We start from the raw sequence: 18,337 nt of genomic DNA on the forward strand, positions 1-18,337 counted from the left end.
AATTATGTTATGCCTAACTCCCCAAACAAAGTTTGTTATTATGCTCAACAGCGCCAACTGCTGGTCGGACTATTTAAATTAAACAAACCGCTAGAATCGCTAGAGATTTTTAAACAAAAAAAAACAAAGAGATTGACCATTGGTTTTAATCTCTTTGAAAAAACCAACCAAAATGTTTTAACACGTATCTTTTATACAAATATGGTAAATAATAAGATATATTATTTATAGGTGCTTCAATAAATTAAATTATAGTTTACATTGGTCAACACTGCGGTAAATACATTTGGCAACACTGTAATAAACGCTGAGTCAGCTTTTACTACGAAGCAAATTAGGTAAGTTGTTTTTACCGCAGTATATTTTAATTAAGTTTAACTTAATAATAATTTTTATGTTAATCAGTTGACCTTTCACTGACGCCCAGGAACAATGGCCGAACTATGGACAATGGTTGCCATGGTGCTCGTCATGGTGGGTTGTTGCTCCAATGTTATTTTCCTCGAACATTTAATTCGGTGAGTTCATTATGAGTCTATGACATCATTAACGTTTATGTATTATGACACCCGCTACAACCCTTTGACCCCAACCAACCAAGAACTAACGTATTCCATTTTACGTCTCTGGTTTCCCACCTGCCTGAGTATTAACGTTAGTAGAATTATTCGCTGGTGGCTTGGCCATGATACTTTTGTTTAACCATAAAACTAAAAACTTGGTTTAATATTCGCACCGTCGCATGTAACGTTGTTTTATTCCAAACTTATAAATAGTTGAATTAAACATCACATTGTTTTTCCCAGCGCTTCATCCAACAGCGGCAATATGATCGTTTTCTTTCAATTTCTTTTCATATTCTTGGAAGGACTGGTGTTTCATAACAAGTTTGGAAAAACTAAACGAATTATTCCGATGAAGTAAGTGTGGGAATAATTACGATCTAATGGTAGTGGGGAATGTTAGGAGTTTGTTTTTTAACCTCTTTTTTGATGTTGTTAACCCTTCGTTACCAAACAAACAAAAACAAGCTGATTGAATATCCACAGGAATTACCTCATGATGGTGGCAATGCATTTCACTGTCAACATCACAAATATTATGGCCCTCGATTGCGACATACCGATGCCTCTACATATGATATTTAAATCTGTGAGTACATTGTTATTACACTGTTTATGTTTCAAAACATATTATTTTTATTTATTTGTCATTTATATAACAGCATAATTTTGTGTCTTGCTGTTTATAATTAAAATCAAGGTTGTCAAACTTGCCCACCCTGCCACCCCAGATGTGGTGCCTATGCAATTTAAACACCCAACATCACCCCATATTTTCGTTGCATATATTTCATAAACATGCAAAATGCAACAAAGTAGTGAATGACAAAAGGCTTGCCATATTAGGTCCAGCAAAAATGAGACTAACACAGGTCCGGCAACACTGTAACAAACATAAATCCGGCAACACTGTAACCCCACAACCTCCATTTCCTTCCAGGGTTCATTGGTTGCCAACTTATTATTAGGCTGTATTGTGATGAAACAAAGATATCCACCGTCAAAGTTCGTGTCCGTTCTCTTCGTTTCTGTCGGGATATTTATCTGCACGCTCGCCACGGTGAGTTGTTGTCCATTTTATTTAGGACCAAAATAAAGTGAAGAGATAACAACCAATCTTCAATATTTAGAAATTGTGAAACTAGACAATCAACTTTATTGACCAAAGCACTGGGATGCTACATAGTAATTTTTAACTTTTACACGTTGAATTAAAATTAACTATTTAATTCAACGTGTTGCCATACCCGGTATTTCCGCAGGTTTAAAAATATTAGAATATACAAACAACAGTCAAGCACTGTTAATCTGTGGTAATGTTTAAGTTATATTATGATGATCTAAAGTAAGTCAGATAAGTTTCGTAACAAATATTTCGAACATTCTCCACACAGGGGATGCACCAAGCACAAACAAGCAGCATGGGTACTTCCCCTTTTACGATAATCCTCGGTGTTACGTTACTAACGTACGCACTGCTGATGTCAGCACGACTCGGCATATACCAAGAGAGGTTGTTCCGACAATACGGGAAGCAATCTCGTGAAGCGATGTTTTATAATGTAAGTTGTTTTATAACGTAAGTTGTTTTATAACGTAAGTTGTTTTATAACGTAAGTTGTTTTATAACGTAAGTTGTTTTATAACGTAAGTTGTTTTATAACGTAAGTTGTTTTATTGTATATGAGTGAGGTCCTTGACTACCAGTGTTTAAGACAGAGTTGGCTCGATGTCTACCAGGTGTAACGACCGCGCTTCTTCCTTCCATCAAATCTCAATATTTTTTTATTTTAATTTTTAATGACCCCACGTTACCCCCCCAGCACCTGATACCCCTTCCGCTGTTCATCTTCGTTGCCCCGACAATCGTAACCAACATAGAAATCCTCAACGCCTCCCCCCCATCACCCACCACTCACCTACCCATATTATGGCAGCACATGGTTATGAACATCGTCACGCAATATATTTGTATCCGATGCATCTTCTATCTCACAACAGTCACAACATCACTGACGGTAACACTCCTCATAACTTTGCGGAAGTTCGTTTCCATCTTTATCTCCGTCGTTTACTTCGGAAACCACTTCACATCCTCGCACATCATCGGTGCGATCTTTGTCTTCGTTGGAACAATTCTTTACTCAGACATTTCGAGCTGGAAACGAACCGGGAAATCCCCAAACCCGGTATCGACCAACGGCGTACACAAACTGAAATCAAATTAATTTTAATGATTGAAATCGCTGTAAATGTTAATTTTGTTTTTTCAAGAATGTTTCGCTTATAGAACACTTTCAAAAATATCATCCTTTGTTGCTACCAGAAGTAATGTAAAAATACTTCTGGTGAAACATTATTTTTATTTCACCGAAGTTTTATTCGCCGTTTCATAAGGTTTATAATCGTCATAAAAGTAACTTATTTACCAGAAGAACTGTTTTAAACAACTTTATTCCTGGTAGCAACATCCGGAGACAATTATTTTTCTATTTGGCCGATTCACCACCGCTGCTATTCGTCTTCAACTTTTGTGCAATTTTTGTTTTTATAGAAATTTTGCAGTAGACAATTTATTCCACAAGTATATTATGACATCATAATGTTTTATTGTTAGATAACAATGGATGTTTAACGTCACAATGTGTGGTGCATTGTTACTTTAAGCGCATATGATTATTACGTCATAAAGATCTGTTTGTAACAATTTGTAGTGGCGATGACGTTGCAATGACGTAATAATTCGCTCTTTAACCGAAACAACTTACGTGCCCGTTTTCTTTTGCGCCAAAATATAGAACATAGAAACAATATATTATATTGTACGTGTCGTTGAGGATGGCGCATGTTCCGTTCCAACAAGAATATTTGCAAATACCAACGATAACAAGAGCTTATACAACAGCATGCGTATTGACTACAATTGCAGTCGTAAGTTTAGTTATTTAACATCGTGGTAAAAGTGAAGAATCCCCATGTATGGTGTTAACAACCAACTAATCGCATAATCTGTTTTCGAACGGAGGATTCTTCACAGGGACTAAAAACGTAGTTAACATTCTGCAGGCTTTAGTTCGTTTATTATAAATCTAATAACTTTACTGTCAAAGCCAAAAGCTTAATTTTAAAATAACATTTTTTGAATTCTAGTTTAAAATCTTCAATTTTAAACTTTCTATTATAGCGTCGCACACATGCGTTTGTTTGAGGTTTTAAAATTGTAACGAGTCAGCCTTCACCCCAGAGGTTATGGGTTCAAGGCCCGATGCTGCTACCATTGTTTTAATGACTGTCATTGCCCCGTCCAGTTGTGCTTTTATTAAGTTATATAATTATAAGTAACATAGAAACCTTATATATTCACAGCAACTTGAAGTGATATCTCCGTTTCAAATTTATTTTAACCCGGACTTGATATTCAAACATTACCAAATATGGAGACTTGTTACCAACTTTCTCTTCTTTGGAACTTTCGGATTCAATTTCCTTTTTAACATGATATTTCTGTATCCTCGTATATTAAACATTATGGTTTTAATTAAGTCTTATTATTAATAAATCAAAAAGGTTTGGAATTTAATGTTTGCTTTTTCTGGCCATAACTTTAACTTTTGTTTCCATAGTAAAAACATTTAGCGACTCAACAGTAGTCGACTTATTTTATTAATTATATAATTTGCACCAAACATGTAGGATAAATTGGTATATCAAAATATATTTGTATATTATGTAGACCCAACCGTCTGTATGATATCATAGTTTGTTTAATATTTATAATAACATTACAAGCTTATAATATTTAACTCCCCGTTTACTTTCCTGACCATAGACATCAGATACCGATATTGTCGGATGTTGGAGGAAGGTTCGTTTCGAGGAAGAACGGCAGATTTTGTTTTTATGTTCATTCTCGGGGGAATTATCATGAGCGTATCTTTTGTTGACATTAAACTAGAAATCATGTTTAAATAGAATATTAAACATGTTCGTATATAATATATATGTAGGTATAATATATATATAGGTATAATATATATATAGGTATAATACAGCATATAAAGCTAATTTATTTATATGCTGTTGCAGTATTGCTTCCAAATTAAGTGGAAACGATGTTTGTTTCGTGATAAAGATACAACATTAACATTTCATAGAAATAGTATTAAACAATACTAAACATTAACTTCATGGAAATAACATAACTATACACAAACCCAACCATCTGTATATGATATCTATGTACCTTAACCCCCCACCCCCCGCAGATATTTGGTTTATTCGTAAACTTAGTTTTTCTCGGCCAAGCTTTCACTATATTACTTGTATACGTGTGGAGTCGAAGGAATCCTTATGTGAGGATGAGTTTCTTCGGGATTATAACTTTCCAGGTGGGTATGAACTGATTAAAGATAAAAAACTTAATGCTGTGTTTTATGGAACAGAAAGTTCTGTTAAGCTGATTGCAAGTAGGTAATATTACGTGTGTTTTTAATTTTAAATTTTATTCTGTTAGCGCATAATGTGTTGAATTTTGTTATTTCTGGTAAAATCCTGAATCAGTTTTAGTTTAAAACTGCAGCGCTAAACCAAAATGTCACCGCTGTTTCAAATATTGGGGTAACATGTCACCCCCATGTTTATTAAACAATGGTTATTATATTAACCATTATGACATCACAGGCACCGTACTTACCGTGGGTTCTTATCGGGTTTTCTCTGATGTTGAATAATCCGATCATCGTTGACGGGCTCGGTGGGTAAATATGATGTTCGTGTGATATATATGATGCTTGTGTGATATATATGATGTTTGTGTGATATATATGATGTTTGTGTGATATATATGATGTTTGTGTGATATATATGATGTTTGTGTGATATATATGATGTTTGTGTGATATATATGATGCCTGTGTGATATATATGATGTTTGTGTGATATATATGATGTTTGTGTGATATATATGATGTTTGTGTGGTGACATGTATAAATATGCGTATCAGTTCATGGAATGTTTACGTATTACACGATGTCCGTCACATTGTTAAGTTTCTAGGTTAGAGGTTACGATCAAGGCTTGTCGCTGCTGCCATTGTGGGCGTATGTGTCATTGAGCAAGACACTTAACGACAATTGCTCCAACCCAGTGGTCACTAATGGGTTGTCCAAATTATCAGCCGTACATAAAAAAAATCACCCACAAAGTTACATACGTGGTAACTCATAAGCAGGCACGAGTTGTATGAAACAGAACACCCGTGTTAACGACTTTCGTTGTAAATCACATTTAACATTCATTCTAAACATGTATTTATATTTCAGGAATCGCGTGCGGACATATTTATTATTTCCTTGAAGATGTTTTCCCGAAACAGCGGGGGGGGTTCAGGTTGTTGCACACACCTCGTGTATTGTAAGTGTGTCCTTATATGGTATTATCGACGTTAATGTTGTGTCTATGGTAGTATCAACGTTAATGTTGTGTCTATGGCAGAAAATATTTATTCGATGCTCCGACCAACGTCGACGATTACGCACCACTACCGGAAGCAGAGAGGCCTGGAGGGTTCGCGTGGGGTCAAGGGGGCGTGGCCGGGGGTCAAGAGGGCGTGGCCGGGGGTCAAGAGGGCGTGGCCGGGGGTCAAGAGGGCGTGGCTGGGGTCCAAGAGGGTGTGGCTGGGGGTCAAGAGGGTGTGGCACATGGGGACATCCAGGAAGAAGATTAGTCAAATTTTTATTGTTACAAAAACTCATAGATGCAAAATATATATAAACACAGGGGAGGCAGGGATAGTTAGACACATAATAATGTTTACTGATTAATGCAGTGACCACCCTGCCACCCCAGGTTTGGCGTCTATTTATCACAATTGCCTTTAAGAACGCGTTATATTTCGTTGTGCAATGAATACAAGGTCAAGATATTACACTGGTTGTTGCATCACAATTAAACAGCGACAAACAAACTTAATTTATTGCGGGGGATAAAAACGAAAGATGTAGAAATGACATACACATGCCAATAAATAATAGAAAATGAGTTTTTTTATTGGTGGGCTTTCAACTCTTGTGACATCACAATTAAACCCTTGTGACATCATGGACCTCTGGCGTTCCCGACCGTGACATCACAATCATCTCTGTGTGCGTCGACAATCCACTTCGGATCGAAACATTATCGAGGTTTCTACCATGGGGGTCATGGTTGGGTAGGTGGGTGTTGGTGGTGTTTCCCCCTGAGCTGGGTGGGTCATGGGGTTGGGGGGTCGGTGGGGTGAATCTGTTGGTGAGTGAATATGTTAGTGGTAGATCATGCAATAGGAAGGTCTACATGGGTGAGGTTCTACAGCGTGTCATGGAGGATGGGGTTTATGTTGGCCCGAGTTGGCTTCAACTCAAGGTGCTATAACCCATTAGTGGCTGCTGGGTTGGAGCAACTGCTGTTAAGTATCTTGCCCAAAAACAAACCGACATCACAGCCACCATTGATGACATCGCAGATCACACCCACCATTGATGACATCACAATTACCTTGGAAAGAATATTTTTCTCCATTGTTTGAATGACAACAACACACAAACGGTGTTGATCAACAAATTGACGTCAAATATAAAGAAATAAACCAACTCTGGTAGAGATATCATGGTCTGAAGTATGGTTGCTGTGACATCGGACACAACACATATCGATGCCAGGATTGAAACTTTCTTGATCAGAATCGTCAACTTTTGTTCCCTGGATGAAATGGATTGTTTATTCATGGATTTTGTGCCCAATCTAACATCCTATCCACATTTCTACCATTATATAATATTGACACCTCAATATATTGATTTCAACTTTATCTTCCAGCACGCACACAACGGTGTCTCCACCCCCTACTTCCTTTTAGTTAGCAGATGGCCCACAACCTCCCAACCAGACACAACCACTACGGACACCCAACACCCCGCCAAAAATGGTAGCTTGGAGTCCCATATTGCCCCTACCTTCCCATATTGCCCCTACCTCCCCTTAGAAAGGATATTCTATAGACCCCCAACTCCCATAAGCTAATAGCCCCCCTCCCCCACCTCTTCCTCATGGAAGACTTCCGTGGTGTTCTCCTCAACTTCCGGACTTTGATCCTCATAGGTGATCCTAGTGACGCTACTCTTCTCGGGGCAGGGGATCCCCCGTCCCTCCTTGTAAACCGATGACCTCTCGTTGACCTGCGCATCACAATCATTACTATTGTTGTGGTTAACTATCATTAGGACGTCATACCCATGCATTGTGATGTCACCAGCTTGACTTTCACAGTCGGTACTTTCCCCCTCGCTCCAACAAACTAAACACAAAGGTACCGAGGTTAAGTTCTACTCTGGGTGGTTGTGTACTCATGTTCGAATACGATGGCGAAGATCAAATTAATTAAAACAACAAAGGGGATTATCAGCAAAACGACAGTCGTTAAAACACAGGAGTAAAAGTTTCATTAACAGTTAAATCACCATGACAACTCACGTTCGCTATGCGAGATGTCGTCGTCACTGCTACCCACGTCATCGATGACGTCACTTGACTTCCGGGCGGCATCCATACCAACGGAGCCCCTTTCACGCATACGGCCTACGATGGCTTGTTGCAACAACGGGCGGGATCGGTCAACCTGTGGTTGGGGTGGGGGGGGGGAATACTTCACTTTGTGGGTCAGCGATTTATAAACAATCACCCTCAACGTTACGTCGTATTTATTACTATTTTAAACATTTAAATAAATGACGTAGTTTCTTCAGTAACGGAGAAATATACATCGTCATAAAGATAACGGTAAAGCGACAGTCGTTATAACACGCTAGTGGATAGAAATACTAAACTTATTTAGTGCATTTGCATCAAAGATTTGAGTTTGACTAACCTTAGGTGACGTCACACTCCTCGATGACGTCATTTGCTGCTGGTTCTTCTTTGTAACAAGTATTGGATAGACAAGCAACCCCAGCAGAGCCACTTGCCCAACGATAGTTATCACGACAAGGATAGTTGGGAGGGCTTCAATATCCGCGATGTCGGCCACGTCAATACAACCGCTGGGTGTCGCCTTGAAGTCCCATCCTGTAACCTCTGGAATTTGGAACAACACCGTCACCGCGAACCCCGCGATGAACAATAGAAGGATTGTGACGCGGCTGAACCGAATCAAATGTTTGTTGGCGAGGTGTTTCAATATTGGGTTGGAGTAAAACTCGTTTTGTCGAAACCACAGGAAGACATAGATAGAATAAATACTTGGGGCATACAAAGCAGTGCTGACGTTGACCGTCCGTACACATGTTGTGTTGTTCCTCCATCCAACAAAAGCTACCGTATGATCCGACACCATACGCGCCAACGCGAAGCAAGAACTAAAAACACAAATCCGCAGTAACTTTTGTTCTGTTGTCACTTTTTTCTTGTCTTTCCCCAAACTTGCCAAATAAAGCGCGCAACCCAGCAGCAAATAGACGAAACTTAATGTACAAACCCAGATCCCGACTTCTGATACTAACCAATATGGTTTGGAATACGGAGGTTCTAACACAGTGTTATTCATTGTTAATCTTTTTCTAAAATGATTGTTTCAAACAATTGTTGCAATTCTAGAACGCCTCTGTCGCGTGGGCCACTGTGACGTCACAGCACACGATTCCACGCGCGGTGTCGACACTTCCGGTAAACAAGATTTCCAGAATAGGTGGATTATGACGTCATAACCACCTATTGTTTTGTACAATACCTGGTTTATTACACGACAATGGTTTAATTATGACGCAAGAAAGTGGGCGGTAATTATATTATGACGTCATCAGTGACGTCACCGTACTGCATTCGATTCGGCTGTGATGACGTAGGCAGAAGATATAATCTCTATTATGACGTCACATATACTGCATTATCTACTTGGAGGGTATGGCGCCCTCCAGCGGTTTTGTCGGAACACCTGTCGCCGTCTTCGGTCGCGCACCTGCATTATTACGTCATCAGTATATTAATAATGATTATGACGTCATAAACAAACCTCTTCCGAGCTTGGGACTCGATTTGGATTTCTTTTGTTTTGGCGGTGGCGGCGGTTCTGTAGAGATTGAATGTAAAACACACGTTAGCAACCACTGGGTTGAAGGTGCGGAATAATATCCACCACATGACTTACCGATCTCGGGTACTTCCCCTTCCCTGAGAGGACGCTTCTTCGTTGAATCTTGACCCGAACTTTCAACTTTGACCTTTGACGTCAGCACCGCCATGCATTTCGGCCAAACCTTTATTTTGTTGTCAGTCAAATTCAACTCCTGTTTATAAGATGAGGATAACATTGGGTTGTTTATCCCGTCGATAGTGAAGATCAAATTAATTAAAACAACGAAGGAAAAGGAATTAGCAGATCTATACTTGAGGAAAAATGCAAAATAAAAGCGTGGCTGGTTAACCCAACATACGGTATTATGAACCACCATTATGACGTCACAAACCTTCAACGCCGGCAGCTTCGCGATGGATTCAGGGATCGACTCGATCAGGTTGTCGGTGAGGTCGAGAGAGGTCAAAGACTTCATCCGCCAGATGTCGGTAGGGAGCAACTTCAGATCATTACGCGATAGGTTGATAATCTGGAGGTTTAAGATTTGTCGGTAATTCTGTATGGCTGATAATTTGGACAACCCATTAGTGACCACTGGGTTGTGTTTTACTCAAGTACACAACGGTGGCATCGACGAGCTTCGAACCCAGTCTCACCTGCATACGATAGAGATAGGGCAGGTCCGTTGGGATATTTTTCACTCTGTTGTATGAAATGTTGAGCGTCATCAACGAAGCTAAGACGTCGATTCGATCATTTGGTAACTCCAACAATTGGTTGTCTGTGATGTAACAATGACGTCATTATTGAAGCTTATTACGTCATAATAGGTTACCCGAAAGATCCATGGAAGTTAGTTTGTTCAACTCTCCAAAGTTCTCCGGAAGTTGCGTCAATTGGTTTCCGGCAAAGTTGAGGATTTGAAGCGATCTGCAGTGATGACGTATGTGATGACGTAATATAAAGTTAATTTATCTCTTCGAATATGATAGCGAAGATTAATGAAAACAATGAAGAGAAAAGAAGTAGCAGCAAAACAACAGTCGTTAAAACACAAAACAATTGGAATGACGTCATCTACCCACCTTAACTTTGTGAGATTTTGGGCGAAGTTTTCGAGACAATTGTTTGAAACATGTAGTTCTTGGAGGTGGGTGAGGATTCCTATTTGTTCGGGAATCCTAGCAACTTGATTGTTTGAAACATCCAATATTTCGAGCAACCTCAATCTACCAATGTTTCCCGGGATCGCTGTGGGGGGGTGTGTTATTGTGGTGTGGTTGTTCCACATGGATGGGACCAGCATGCAACGAGGAGACCGAATTACCCAGGGTGCTACAACTCATTAGTGACCACTGCGCAAATATCGTTAAGTGTCTCGCCCAAGGACACACAATGGTTCCAGGGTCGACCAGACATAACATACTTTTAATGCTTCAGCCAAACCATTACCCAGATTAGCAGATCAACAACACCCATCAATACTCCCCATTATTAAACAACATCCTCACATTTAATGGAGTTCCCAGCAAGCTTCAATTCACGGAGGTTTCGACAATTACAAATCGAAAGCGGAAATTCTTCCAACTCGACGCGCGATAGGTCCAATGACGTCACAATACCATTGAGCTCCCTGTGACGAAACAATGGTTAGATGAATACATACATTATGACGTCACAACCAACTTGTATATCCGCGTTATTAAGCTCCGGTTATCATCGCCACCTAACGGAGGAAGACGCCATGGGTTTCCGGCCAACCTCAGTTCCCGGAGTACTTTAGAAGCCGCGTCCGGTAGCGGTGACGTCACGAAGTTGTTGTCGCTGACGTCAAACTTATCCAACATACCAAGATACTTGATCGACTTCGGGATCTGTGATGGAATAATCACCAATAATGTTCCATAGGTGTCACGCCATGCGAGGATTCACCTGCGAGAGTTGGTTCCTAGCTAGTATGAGTTGTTCCAAGGTCCGCCACTTCCTCAGATCATCAGGGAGGTTGGTGAGTTCGTTATCCGACGCGTCCACCACTTGGAGGAGCTGTTGCTCACCAAGGGTGCTCGGGAGCGACTCCAAGCGGTTGTTTCGGAGGTAAAGCTGTTTTAACGCTTTTATGTGGCCGATAGATGGTGGTAGAGAGGTGAGTTGGTTGTTTGCGAGATTTAGAATGAACAACCATCTGTAATAATGGGGTATGTGACGTCATAGTGTAGGGGTATGTGACGTCATATTTTAGATTGTTACCAACCTTAAGGTATGCATCTCGGTGGGCAGGGATGTTATCTTGTTGTTGGAGGCGTCGAGTGTTTCAAGGTGGAGGAGACCTGAGGGGGGGTGTATTAGTTTGTGGTGTGTAATGGTGGTATGTGTTTTGCAAACTCCGTGTTAACTCCATTCAGATGTTGTACCAAACTTACCAATCAACGGCGACAAGTTAGTGAGGTTGTTGTTAGACACATGTAGTTGTTGAAGGGATACAAGTCCATTCATATCGTTGGGTAATGTTTGTAACTTGTTGAACGACAACATGAAGACGCGAAGTCGTTTCAAAGATCCAATACCATCGGGTATTGACTCCAAACTATGATAACATTTACTTGTTTGCTTCGAATACGATAGCGAAGTTTAATTAAAACAACAAAGAGAACTAGCAGCAAAACTACAGTCGTTAAAACACGCTACGAGCGAAAATACTTGAGGAAAATTGTTCCGTATTTGACATGCAGATTAAGGAATATTTTGCGTGGCTGCTAAACGCACGATACAAGTATGACGTCATGATATGGTTTGTGACGTATGTATGGCGTACCTGTTGTTCGTCAAGTTCAATGACGTCAGCGAGAATCCGAGCGAATAAACCGATTGTGGGAAAACCTTAATGTTGTTTGATGACGCATCGAGGTGGTGAAGGTACTTGAGCGATCCAATGGCTGAAGGTAGGAGGGTTATGCATATGGGGTGGTGATATCAAATCCAACCCAGTGGTCGCTAATGGGTTGTCCAAATTATCAGACATACAGAAAACACCATCACCCACAAACAGAACACCCGTGTCATAACTGTCGTTGCTCTTAACCTCCTATAAATAAGTTACATTCATTTAATAACATATAACATACCTGTTGGTAAAGATTGGAGATGATTCCCCGAAACATTGATATGCGTAAGCCGTTGTAGTTTATCAATATCTTCGGGGAGTTTCGATAGTTTGTTGTCGGATAAATTTATTTGAGAAATATTCCCCTTGCTTTTCTTCGTGATGACGATTGGGGGAAGCACCTCGATCTGATTACCAGAGACATCTAGCGACCGTGGTAATCTGTAAATCGACTTGGGCAAAATCTTGATCGAGTTTTGCGAAACATCCAATGACGTCATGTTTGACTGTCCGATATTTTTTGGCAGCTTTTTAATCTTGTTGTTTGATACGTCACAAGTCTCCAACCCGGACGCTTTATGAATTGTTTTGGGAAGTGCTTTCAACCGGTTGTCGGAAACGTTCAGTGAAGATAATTTCTTAAGTTTCGCAACAGAAGCTGGGAGCGCCCCTGTTAAAAGGTATTGTTAAAAATAGAATGAAAGAATTTAACTTGTTCATGGGCGGCAACGACAGCCGCTTCCACGAGTTACCACGTATATATAACTGAGTGAATGGTTAAACTCACCGATAACATTATTCCTCATATCAACTTCGTACAAACTTTGCAACGCTGAAATACTTCGAGGGATTTTCTTGATTTTGTTGTTTTGGGCGTGCAACACTGACGTCATCATGGCGACTTCTTCATTCGCGTAAATCTCTTCAGGAAGCACCTGTGACGTCATAGTTAATACCGCGTCATCGCGACGTCATATTGATACTACGTCATCGTGACGTCATACGTACCTTTATGTTAACAGTGTCCAGTTCCACGGTCAGTTTATTAGAATGACGTTTCATATGACGTAATACATTCTTGGGAAGTGCAGCGTATGTACTTCCAGGTCCAACTCTGGGGGGTGGGCCCTCTTTCTTCCCACGACCACGTGAGCTGGCGGCACGTGACATACCACCCGACGGGCAAGGGGTAGATTTCGACCTCTGGAATAATCATTGTTAAAACTTTTCATTATAAATAAACACAACGAACCCTTAACATAATTTCTGATTCTAAACCTCAAAATATATCTCTTGTTTATTTACAACGTTTAATTGTTAATTAATAATGACTATTGTTACGTTTAATTAGTTTAAACGGTACCTGCCGGAATGACAAATCTGTTGCTGGTTCTGAAAGTAAAGAATCGTTTGTGACGAAGAATCGAAGGTAGAACCTCCCGCGAATCGACGTCACAATACTCCTTTGTGTTATAGCTTGTAAGGTTGCTTAGAGACAGCGCTCGCATCGCGCTTGTGTTTGTTTAGTCGATTGTGAACAAACAACACGAAGGTCACGTTAGGTCAAATCCGATCATTTATATTTCCCGTAAAAAGAATAAATAAAATAATTTAATTGCTTATTTTCGTTGTTCATTCACTTTAATTAATTTGTTTAAATTTGAACCTGAAATGTTGGGAACCGTGTTGCCTTCTATTATGACGTCACAATGCTTTCTATGAATATCAATCATGGGGAACTAAAGTATTGTGACGTCATTGAACTACCTGTTCGTATCAATTACTTCGCGCGGTCGGTGTATTTAGTGTAAGATTGTGGTAAATGAAAAAAACGCTAAAAATGATATTAATTAAAGTTGGTTAACAGCAGGGCACTGGTGAAGAATTCTCCGGTACAGAGCAGATAGGCTGGTGTGCTAGGGGGGAAAACTATACATGGAGCTATACAGAGAAGACGGAAAAATTTTTCCGCTAGGAGGCGATGACAAATTCGTTTCTCTATTTTATGGGAAGCAGTTAGTTTCACGGTTTATAAACATAAGATATAAACCCCTAACCCCTAACCCCTAACCCCTAACCCCTAACCCCTAACCCCTAACCCCTAACCCCTAACCCTTAACCCCTAACACTAACCCCTAACCCCTAACCCCTAACCCCTAACCCCCAACTCCTAACCCCAAACTCGTCAAACAAAAAAAACTTGAAAAAATAAAAATAAAAAAAGTATTCCACTGTGCGGGACTCGAACCCGGTAAAAATGAAACAAAGAGAGTTCACGACCGCACGCAAACCGCTACAGCACAGACTCGACGACAGCAAAGATAACGAAAGAGCGTATATAACCGACCTAATGTGGGAAATATGTTCTTACTAGTGTTTTATGTATTTAGAAAGGTATTTTTATTATTTAATTAATTTGTTTTACACTTATTAACACTTTGTAGTGCTGTTTTGTTCGTTTTTCCGTATTTTTTAATTTAAATAATTACCGCCTCTAGCGGAAAATATTTTCTTCTTTGTATAGTCCCATGTAAAACTATAAATACCACAATACAGCATGTACACGCGAACATCATGTTATATAGAGCACATACACAGATGTTCGCGTCTATGTGCTGTATTGTGGTATTTAGAGTTGTCCGTGTGTTAGGGGTTAGCAAATAAAGTGGGGGGGGAGGATTCTTCATTAGCACCTTAAGCTATGAAATATAACTGGCGACATCAATATATCGCAATCGTTGTTTTGATAGGATTATAGTGGTAATATATAATATTAAGGTATGAAATATATTATACACATCATACTTGTTGCGTCCATGGTTGTGGCGGCGACAGATGACGATTGGCACACGTCACACGACAATTGGCGCGACCCCCATGATATGTTCGGGGAACAAACGGTCGCGAAACAAATCCCCAAATCCGAGGTGGTTTGCGAGAAGTGTTTGGATGAGAATGAAATATTAAAGAAATGTAACTGCAGTGATCGTACCACGACCGTGAATGAAGATGGTGATATGAAAACTTATAATCATATTTTCATGGGACGCATCATGAGATTTTATCGATCACAACTAAGTAACGTCGGGATACCACCTGCACAAACACATTATAAAATATTGGTTGAATTAAACGAAAACGATTGGGAAGTTTTGTCGAATTATGTTGAAGATAAAAACGACATTCCAATTCCACATGTAATGAAAGTATTTGAGAACTCGTTCAAAACTATTTCCACTGGACACGCTGACGATCAAAGTTGGGAATTGAAGTTTGAGGAATATTTTCATCTTTCAATTGACGACGCGATAAAGTGTTGCGTTTTGTTGTTGTTGATTGTTGCAACTTTAACACTCCAGTTTGTGAGCCTGATATCGTGGGCAACTCAGTTTAAACGACTGCTGGTTCTTTTATTAATCCAAAGTTTCATAATGACGTACATACATGAGTACCAGGTAACGTTAGCCGAACACAAAAGTGAATCTTCCAAGATCCCCGAAAGTTGCCAACAATCCATGCGCAAACTTACAACTGTAGAAGCTTTCACGCAAACATTTCGTGACATGTTCAGCACAGCGAAAGACCCATGCACTCAATACCATGAAAACTTTATAATCTCCCCCTTTGTCAAAGTTCCCCCCACAAAAATCATCGCTGTAACAATGACCCGGTTTCTACTCGAGCCTCTAACCCACATCGGAACAAGTTTCAGTCTAACTTTCAAAAACATGTTTTCCCAACTTCCCCTTCAACTTTGGATCCCTGCGTTCGTCTTCATCATCATCTGCATGCTCACCGTGCTCATGTTCTTCACCGTCTGCTTCGGGTATTCATGGACGTTGAACCTTCCGTTCTGGTCGGGATTCCAGATCGCCCCACAACAACAACAACAACAACAACACATGCAACAAATGCTTGATAACTACAACAGACATCAACTGCATGCGATTCAGGAGTTATTGAATGAAAGACGACCAACCAATAATAACGAACCAGGGATGTTACGGAGCATAATGTCTTCGATTGGACTCCGATCAAATCGTGATGCCCCCCCTAACCCCCAGACCCCTCAAGAACCCGTACCTGCTGCTACTCAACCCACCCCGCCACCTGGGGTAAGACGACGCACCCCTCGAACACCGTTAAACGACCTCCCTGATGATACTGACCACCCCACACCCAACCAACCCCCATTTGCACACAACCCCCCACCTTACCCTGCTGAACTCACCAACTTACCTTACCCAAGTGAACCCACCCAACCCCCGCCAAGCCCCCAACCCCCGACACACCCCCTCCCACGTTCCAACTCCCAGGCCCCTGAACACGACCTCCACGCCACCGGCGACTTCTCCGATATTTTCCCGACAAATTCCAACCGCCCGTGTCAAGTTGAGGAAATCCCCCAAACCGATACAAGTCATGTTTGTAATGATGATGTCATAATGGATAACAATCATATTGTTCGTGACATTGGGTTCGTTTGTGATGCAACAATCGTGCCACGCCCTGTAAGTTCCGACGATACTCATCCGAAACGACACGGACAACAAGCTGCCGCGTCATCACAAAACAACAAGGACTAAGCAATATTTTGACGCTTTTTTATTTAATATTTTGCTTTGAAATTTTTAAGTTAAATTTCTGTGAATATCATAATGTTTGTATTTTACTTGTAGTTGGTTGGTTAGGTAAACATGAGGTTGATGCCAAGATTGCAACAGTTGGTCAACGCAGCCAAGGTGGGTGGTATTGTGGGTTAACACAGGGGAGGCAGGGATACTTGGACACACAATCCTGTGAAACAAACCTAACTTATTGGTTGTAATGTTTACTGATTAATGCAGTGTTGAAAATTCCAGGGTTGGCCTGCCCACCCTGCCACCCCAGGTTTGGTGCCTATGATTAAATTCAACTTTCTTATACAGAACACGAAGCCGGTGAAAGAAAGCACGATATTTCACGCCAACGCGAACACACAATCCGCTAAAGTTGGCGGTGCTCAAAGCTCCGGGGGTATGTGTCATTGTTGTTTCTAAATATTTCTGTCGTCAAATTATTAATATTTTTTTATCTGCTGAATTAATGAGACTTGATTTTCATTGCAACTGCCCACAATAAGGGGCAGCAATGAGCCTTAAACCTGGCACCCCCTCGGAGCCATGGTACTTAGCAACATGAAGTAATAATGATATAATATTTCTATTTAGATTATGCCGGAGTTGCCATTTCTTCGAGGGAAGAATTAAAAGTTCATTTCCCGCGACTTCATGAACTGCAAGAGTTTCATTTGGTTTGTATAATTGTTGCTTTTATTTTGCTAAAGTAGTTTTAATCATGTTGTGTTTAGCAACTGTCATTTTGCCACTAATTTCCTTCTCTTCATTGTTTTAATTATATTAATCTTTGCAACCTTATTTAAAGCGATAAAACTTACAATCTTCTACCATTGTTACAGAAACAATTGATCGAACACAAACTACCAGTCCATATGTCGGGGAAATACGACAACATTTTGATACCGATGGTTACGGTCGTTACTTTGTTGTGTTTCTTGTATAACGTGAAGTGGTTCCTTGAGTTCAAGAAGTAATTTAGGAACAATTTATTAAAACAAATGAATATTTATAAGTTATGTTTGGGCCAATTCATATTTATTGCGAAATAAATTTTTTTGAATATATTTCAAATATTGTGTTTCTTTTTCATTAGTTAGGATGTTCATGCTATACTGCAGTGACCAGGATATTTTGAATGTTTTAACTGATGGAACAAGGAAATTTGATGTT

The 18,337-nt window shown here is 40.1% G+C and overlaps 6 protein-coding genes across 7 annotated transcripts; 4 read left to right on the forward strand and 2 right to left on the reverse strand.

The window, feature by feature from the left end:
- The first annotated feature begins 183 nt into the window (after positions 1-183).
- LOC149737285 (UDP-xylose and UDP-N-acetylglucosamine transporter-like) lies at positions 184-3,376 on the forward strand. 2 transcript variants are annotated; one of them, XM_089876083.1, is made up of 7 exons: positions 184-338; positions 406-518; positions 807-920; positions 1,050-1,152; positions 1,504-1,623; positions 1,958-2,125; positions 2,387-3,376. In XM_089876083.1, exons 2-7 carry the CDS (start codon positions 433-435, stop codon positions 2,789-2,791), a joined length of 996 nt encoding a protein of 331 aa, XP_089732209.1. In that variant the 5' UTR covers positions 184-338; positions 406-432; the 3' UTR covers positions 2,792-3,376. The 2 variants fall into 2 exon arrangements, with proteins under 2 accessions (XP_089732209.1, XP_089732208.1); XM_089876082.1 differs by lacking the exon at positions 184-338 and having other exon boundaries at positions 345-518.
- On the forward strand, positions 3,357-6,490 carry LOC149737286 (derlin-2-like). Its single transcript, XM_089876084.1, has 7 exons — positions 3,357-3,494; positions 3,930-4,069; positions 4,400-4,493; positions 4,829-4,951; positions 5,244-5,316; positions 5,886-5,976; positions 6,058-6,490. Exons 1-7 carry the CDS (start codon positions 3,402-3,404, stop codon positions 6,287-6,289), a joined length of 846 nt encoding a protein of 281 aa, XP_089732210.1. The 5' UTR covers positions 3,357-3,401; the 3' UTR covers positions 6,290-6,490.
- Positions 6,043-9,165, reverse strand: LOC149737287 (uncharacterized). The gene is made up of 6 exons (XM_089876073.1): positions 8,465-9,165; positions 8,071-8,215; positions 7,831-7,894; positions 7,638-7,775; positions 7,096-7,299; positions 6,043-6,843 (listed from the first exon to the last, which is right to left on the reverse strand). Exons 1-6 carry the CDS (start codon positions 9,137-9,139, stop codon positions 6,645-6,647), a joined length of 1,425 nt encoding a protein of 474 aa, XP_089732199.1. The 5' UTR covers positions 9,140-9,165; the 3' UTR covers positions 6,043-6,644.
- A 138-nt stretch (positions 9,166-9,303) lies between these two features.
- LOC149737288 (uncharacterized) lies at positions 9,304-14,138 on the reverse strand. Its single transcript, XM_089876052.1, has 17 exons — positions 13,912-14,138; positions 13,557-13,751; positions 13,336-13,483; positions 12,790-13,218; positions 12,480-12,600; positions 12,088-12,251; positions 11,919-11,994; positions 11,600-11,849; positions 11,354-11,541; positions 11,179-11,300; positions 10,753-10,918; positions 10,503-10,597; positions 10,324-10,448; positions 10,059-10,196; positions 9,740-9,878; positions 9,605-9,661; positions 9,304-9,550 (listed from the first exon to the last, which is right to left on the reverse strand). The coding sequence occupies exons 2-17, from the start codon at positions 13,716-13,718 to the stop codon at positions 9,483-9,485; spliced, it is 2,448 nt and encodes an 815-aa protein (XP_089732178.1). The 5' UTR covers positions 13,719-13,751; positions 13,912-14,138; the 3' UTR covers positions 9,304-9,482.
- Positions 14,139-14,702: 564 nt separating this feature from the next.
- Positions 14,703-17,227, forward strand: LOC149737289 (chloride channel CLIC-like protein 1). Its single transcript, XM_089876067.1, has one exon. It carries the CDS (start codon positions 15,329-15,331, stop codon positions 17,132-17,134), a length of 1,806 nt encoding a protein of 601 aa, XP_089732193.1. The 5' UTR covers positions 14,703-15,328; the 3' UTR covers positions 17,135-17,227.
- Positions 17,126-18,238, forward strand: LOC149737290 (uncharacterized). The gene is made up of 4 exons (XM_089876095.1): positions 17,126-17,290; positions 17,477-17,564; positions 17,759-17,841; positions 18,007-18,238. The coding sequence occupies exons 1-4, from the start codon at positions 17,246-17,248 to the stop codon at positions 18,139-18,141; spliced, it is 351 nt and encodes a 116-aa protein (XP_089732221.1). The 5' UTR covers positions 17,126-17,245; the 3' UTR covers positions 18,142-18,238.
- Positions 18,239-18,337: the final 99 nt, after the last annotated feature.

The sequence above is a fragment of the Ciona robusta genome, chromosome 4 (assembly GCF_009617815.1).
Source record: "Ciona robusta chromosome 4, ASM961781v2".
Lineage (NCBI taxonomy): Eukaryota > Metazoa > Chordata > Ascidiacea > Phlebobranchia > Cionidae > Ciona > Ciona robusta.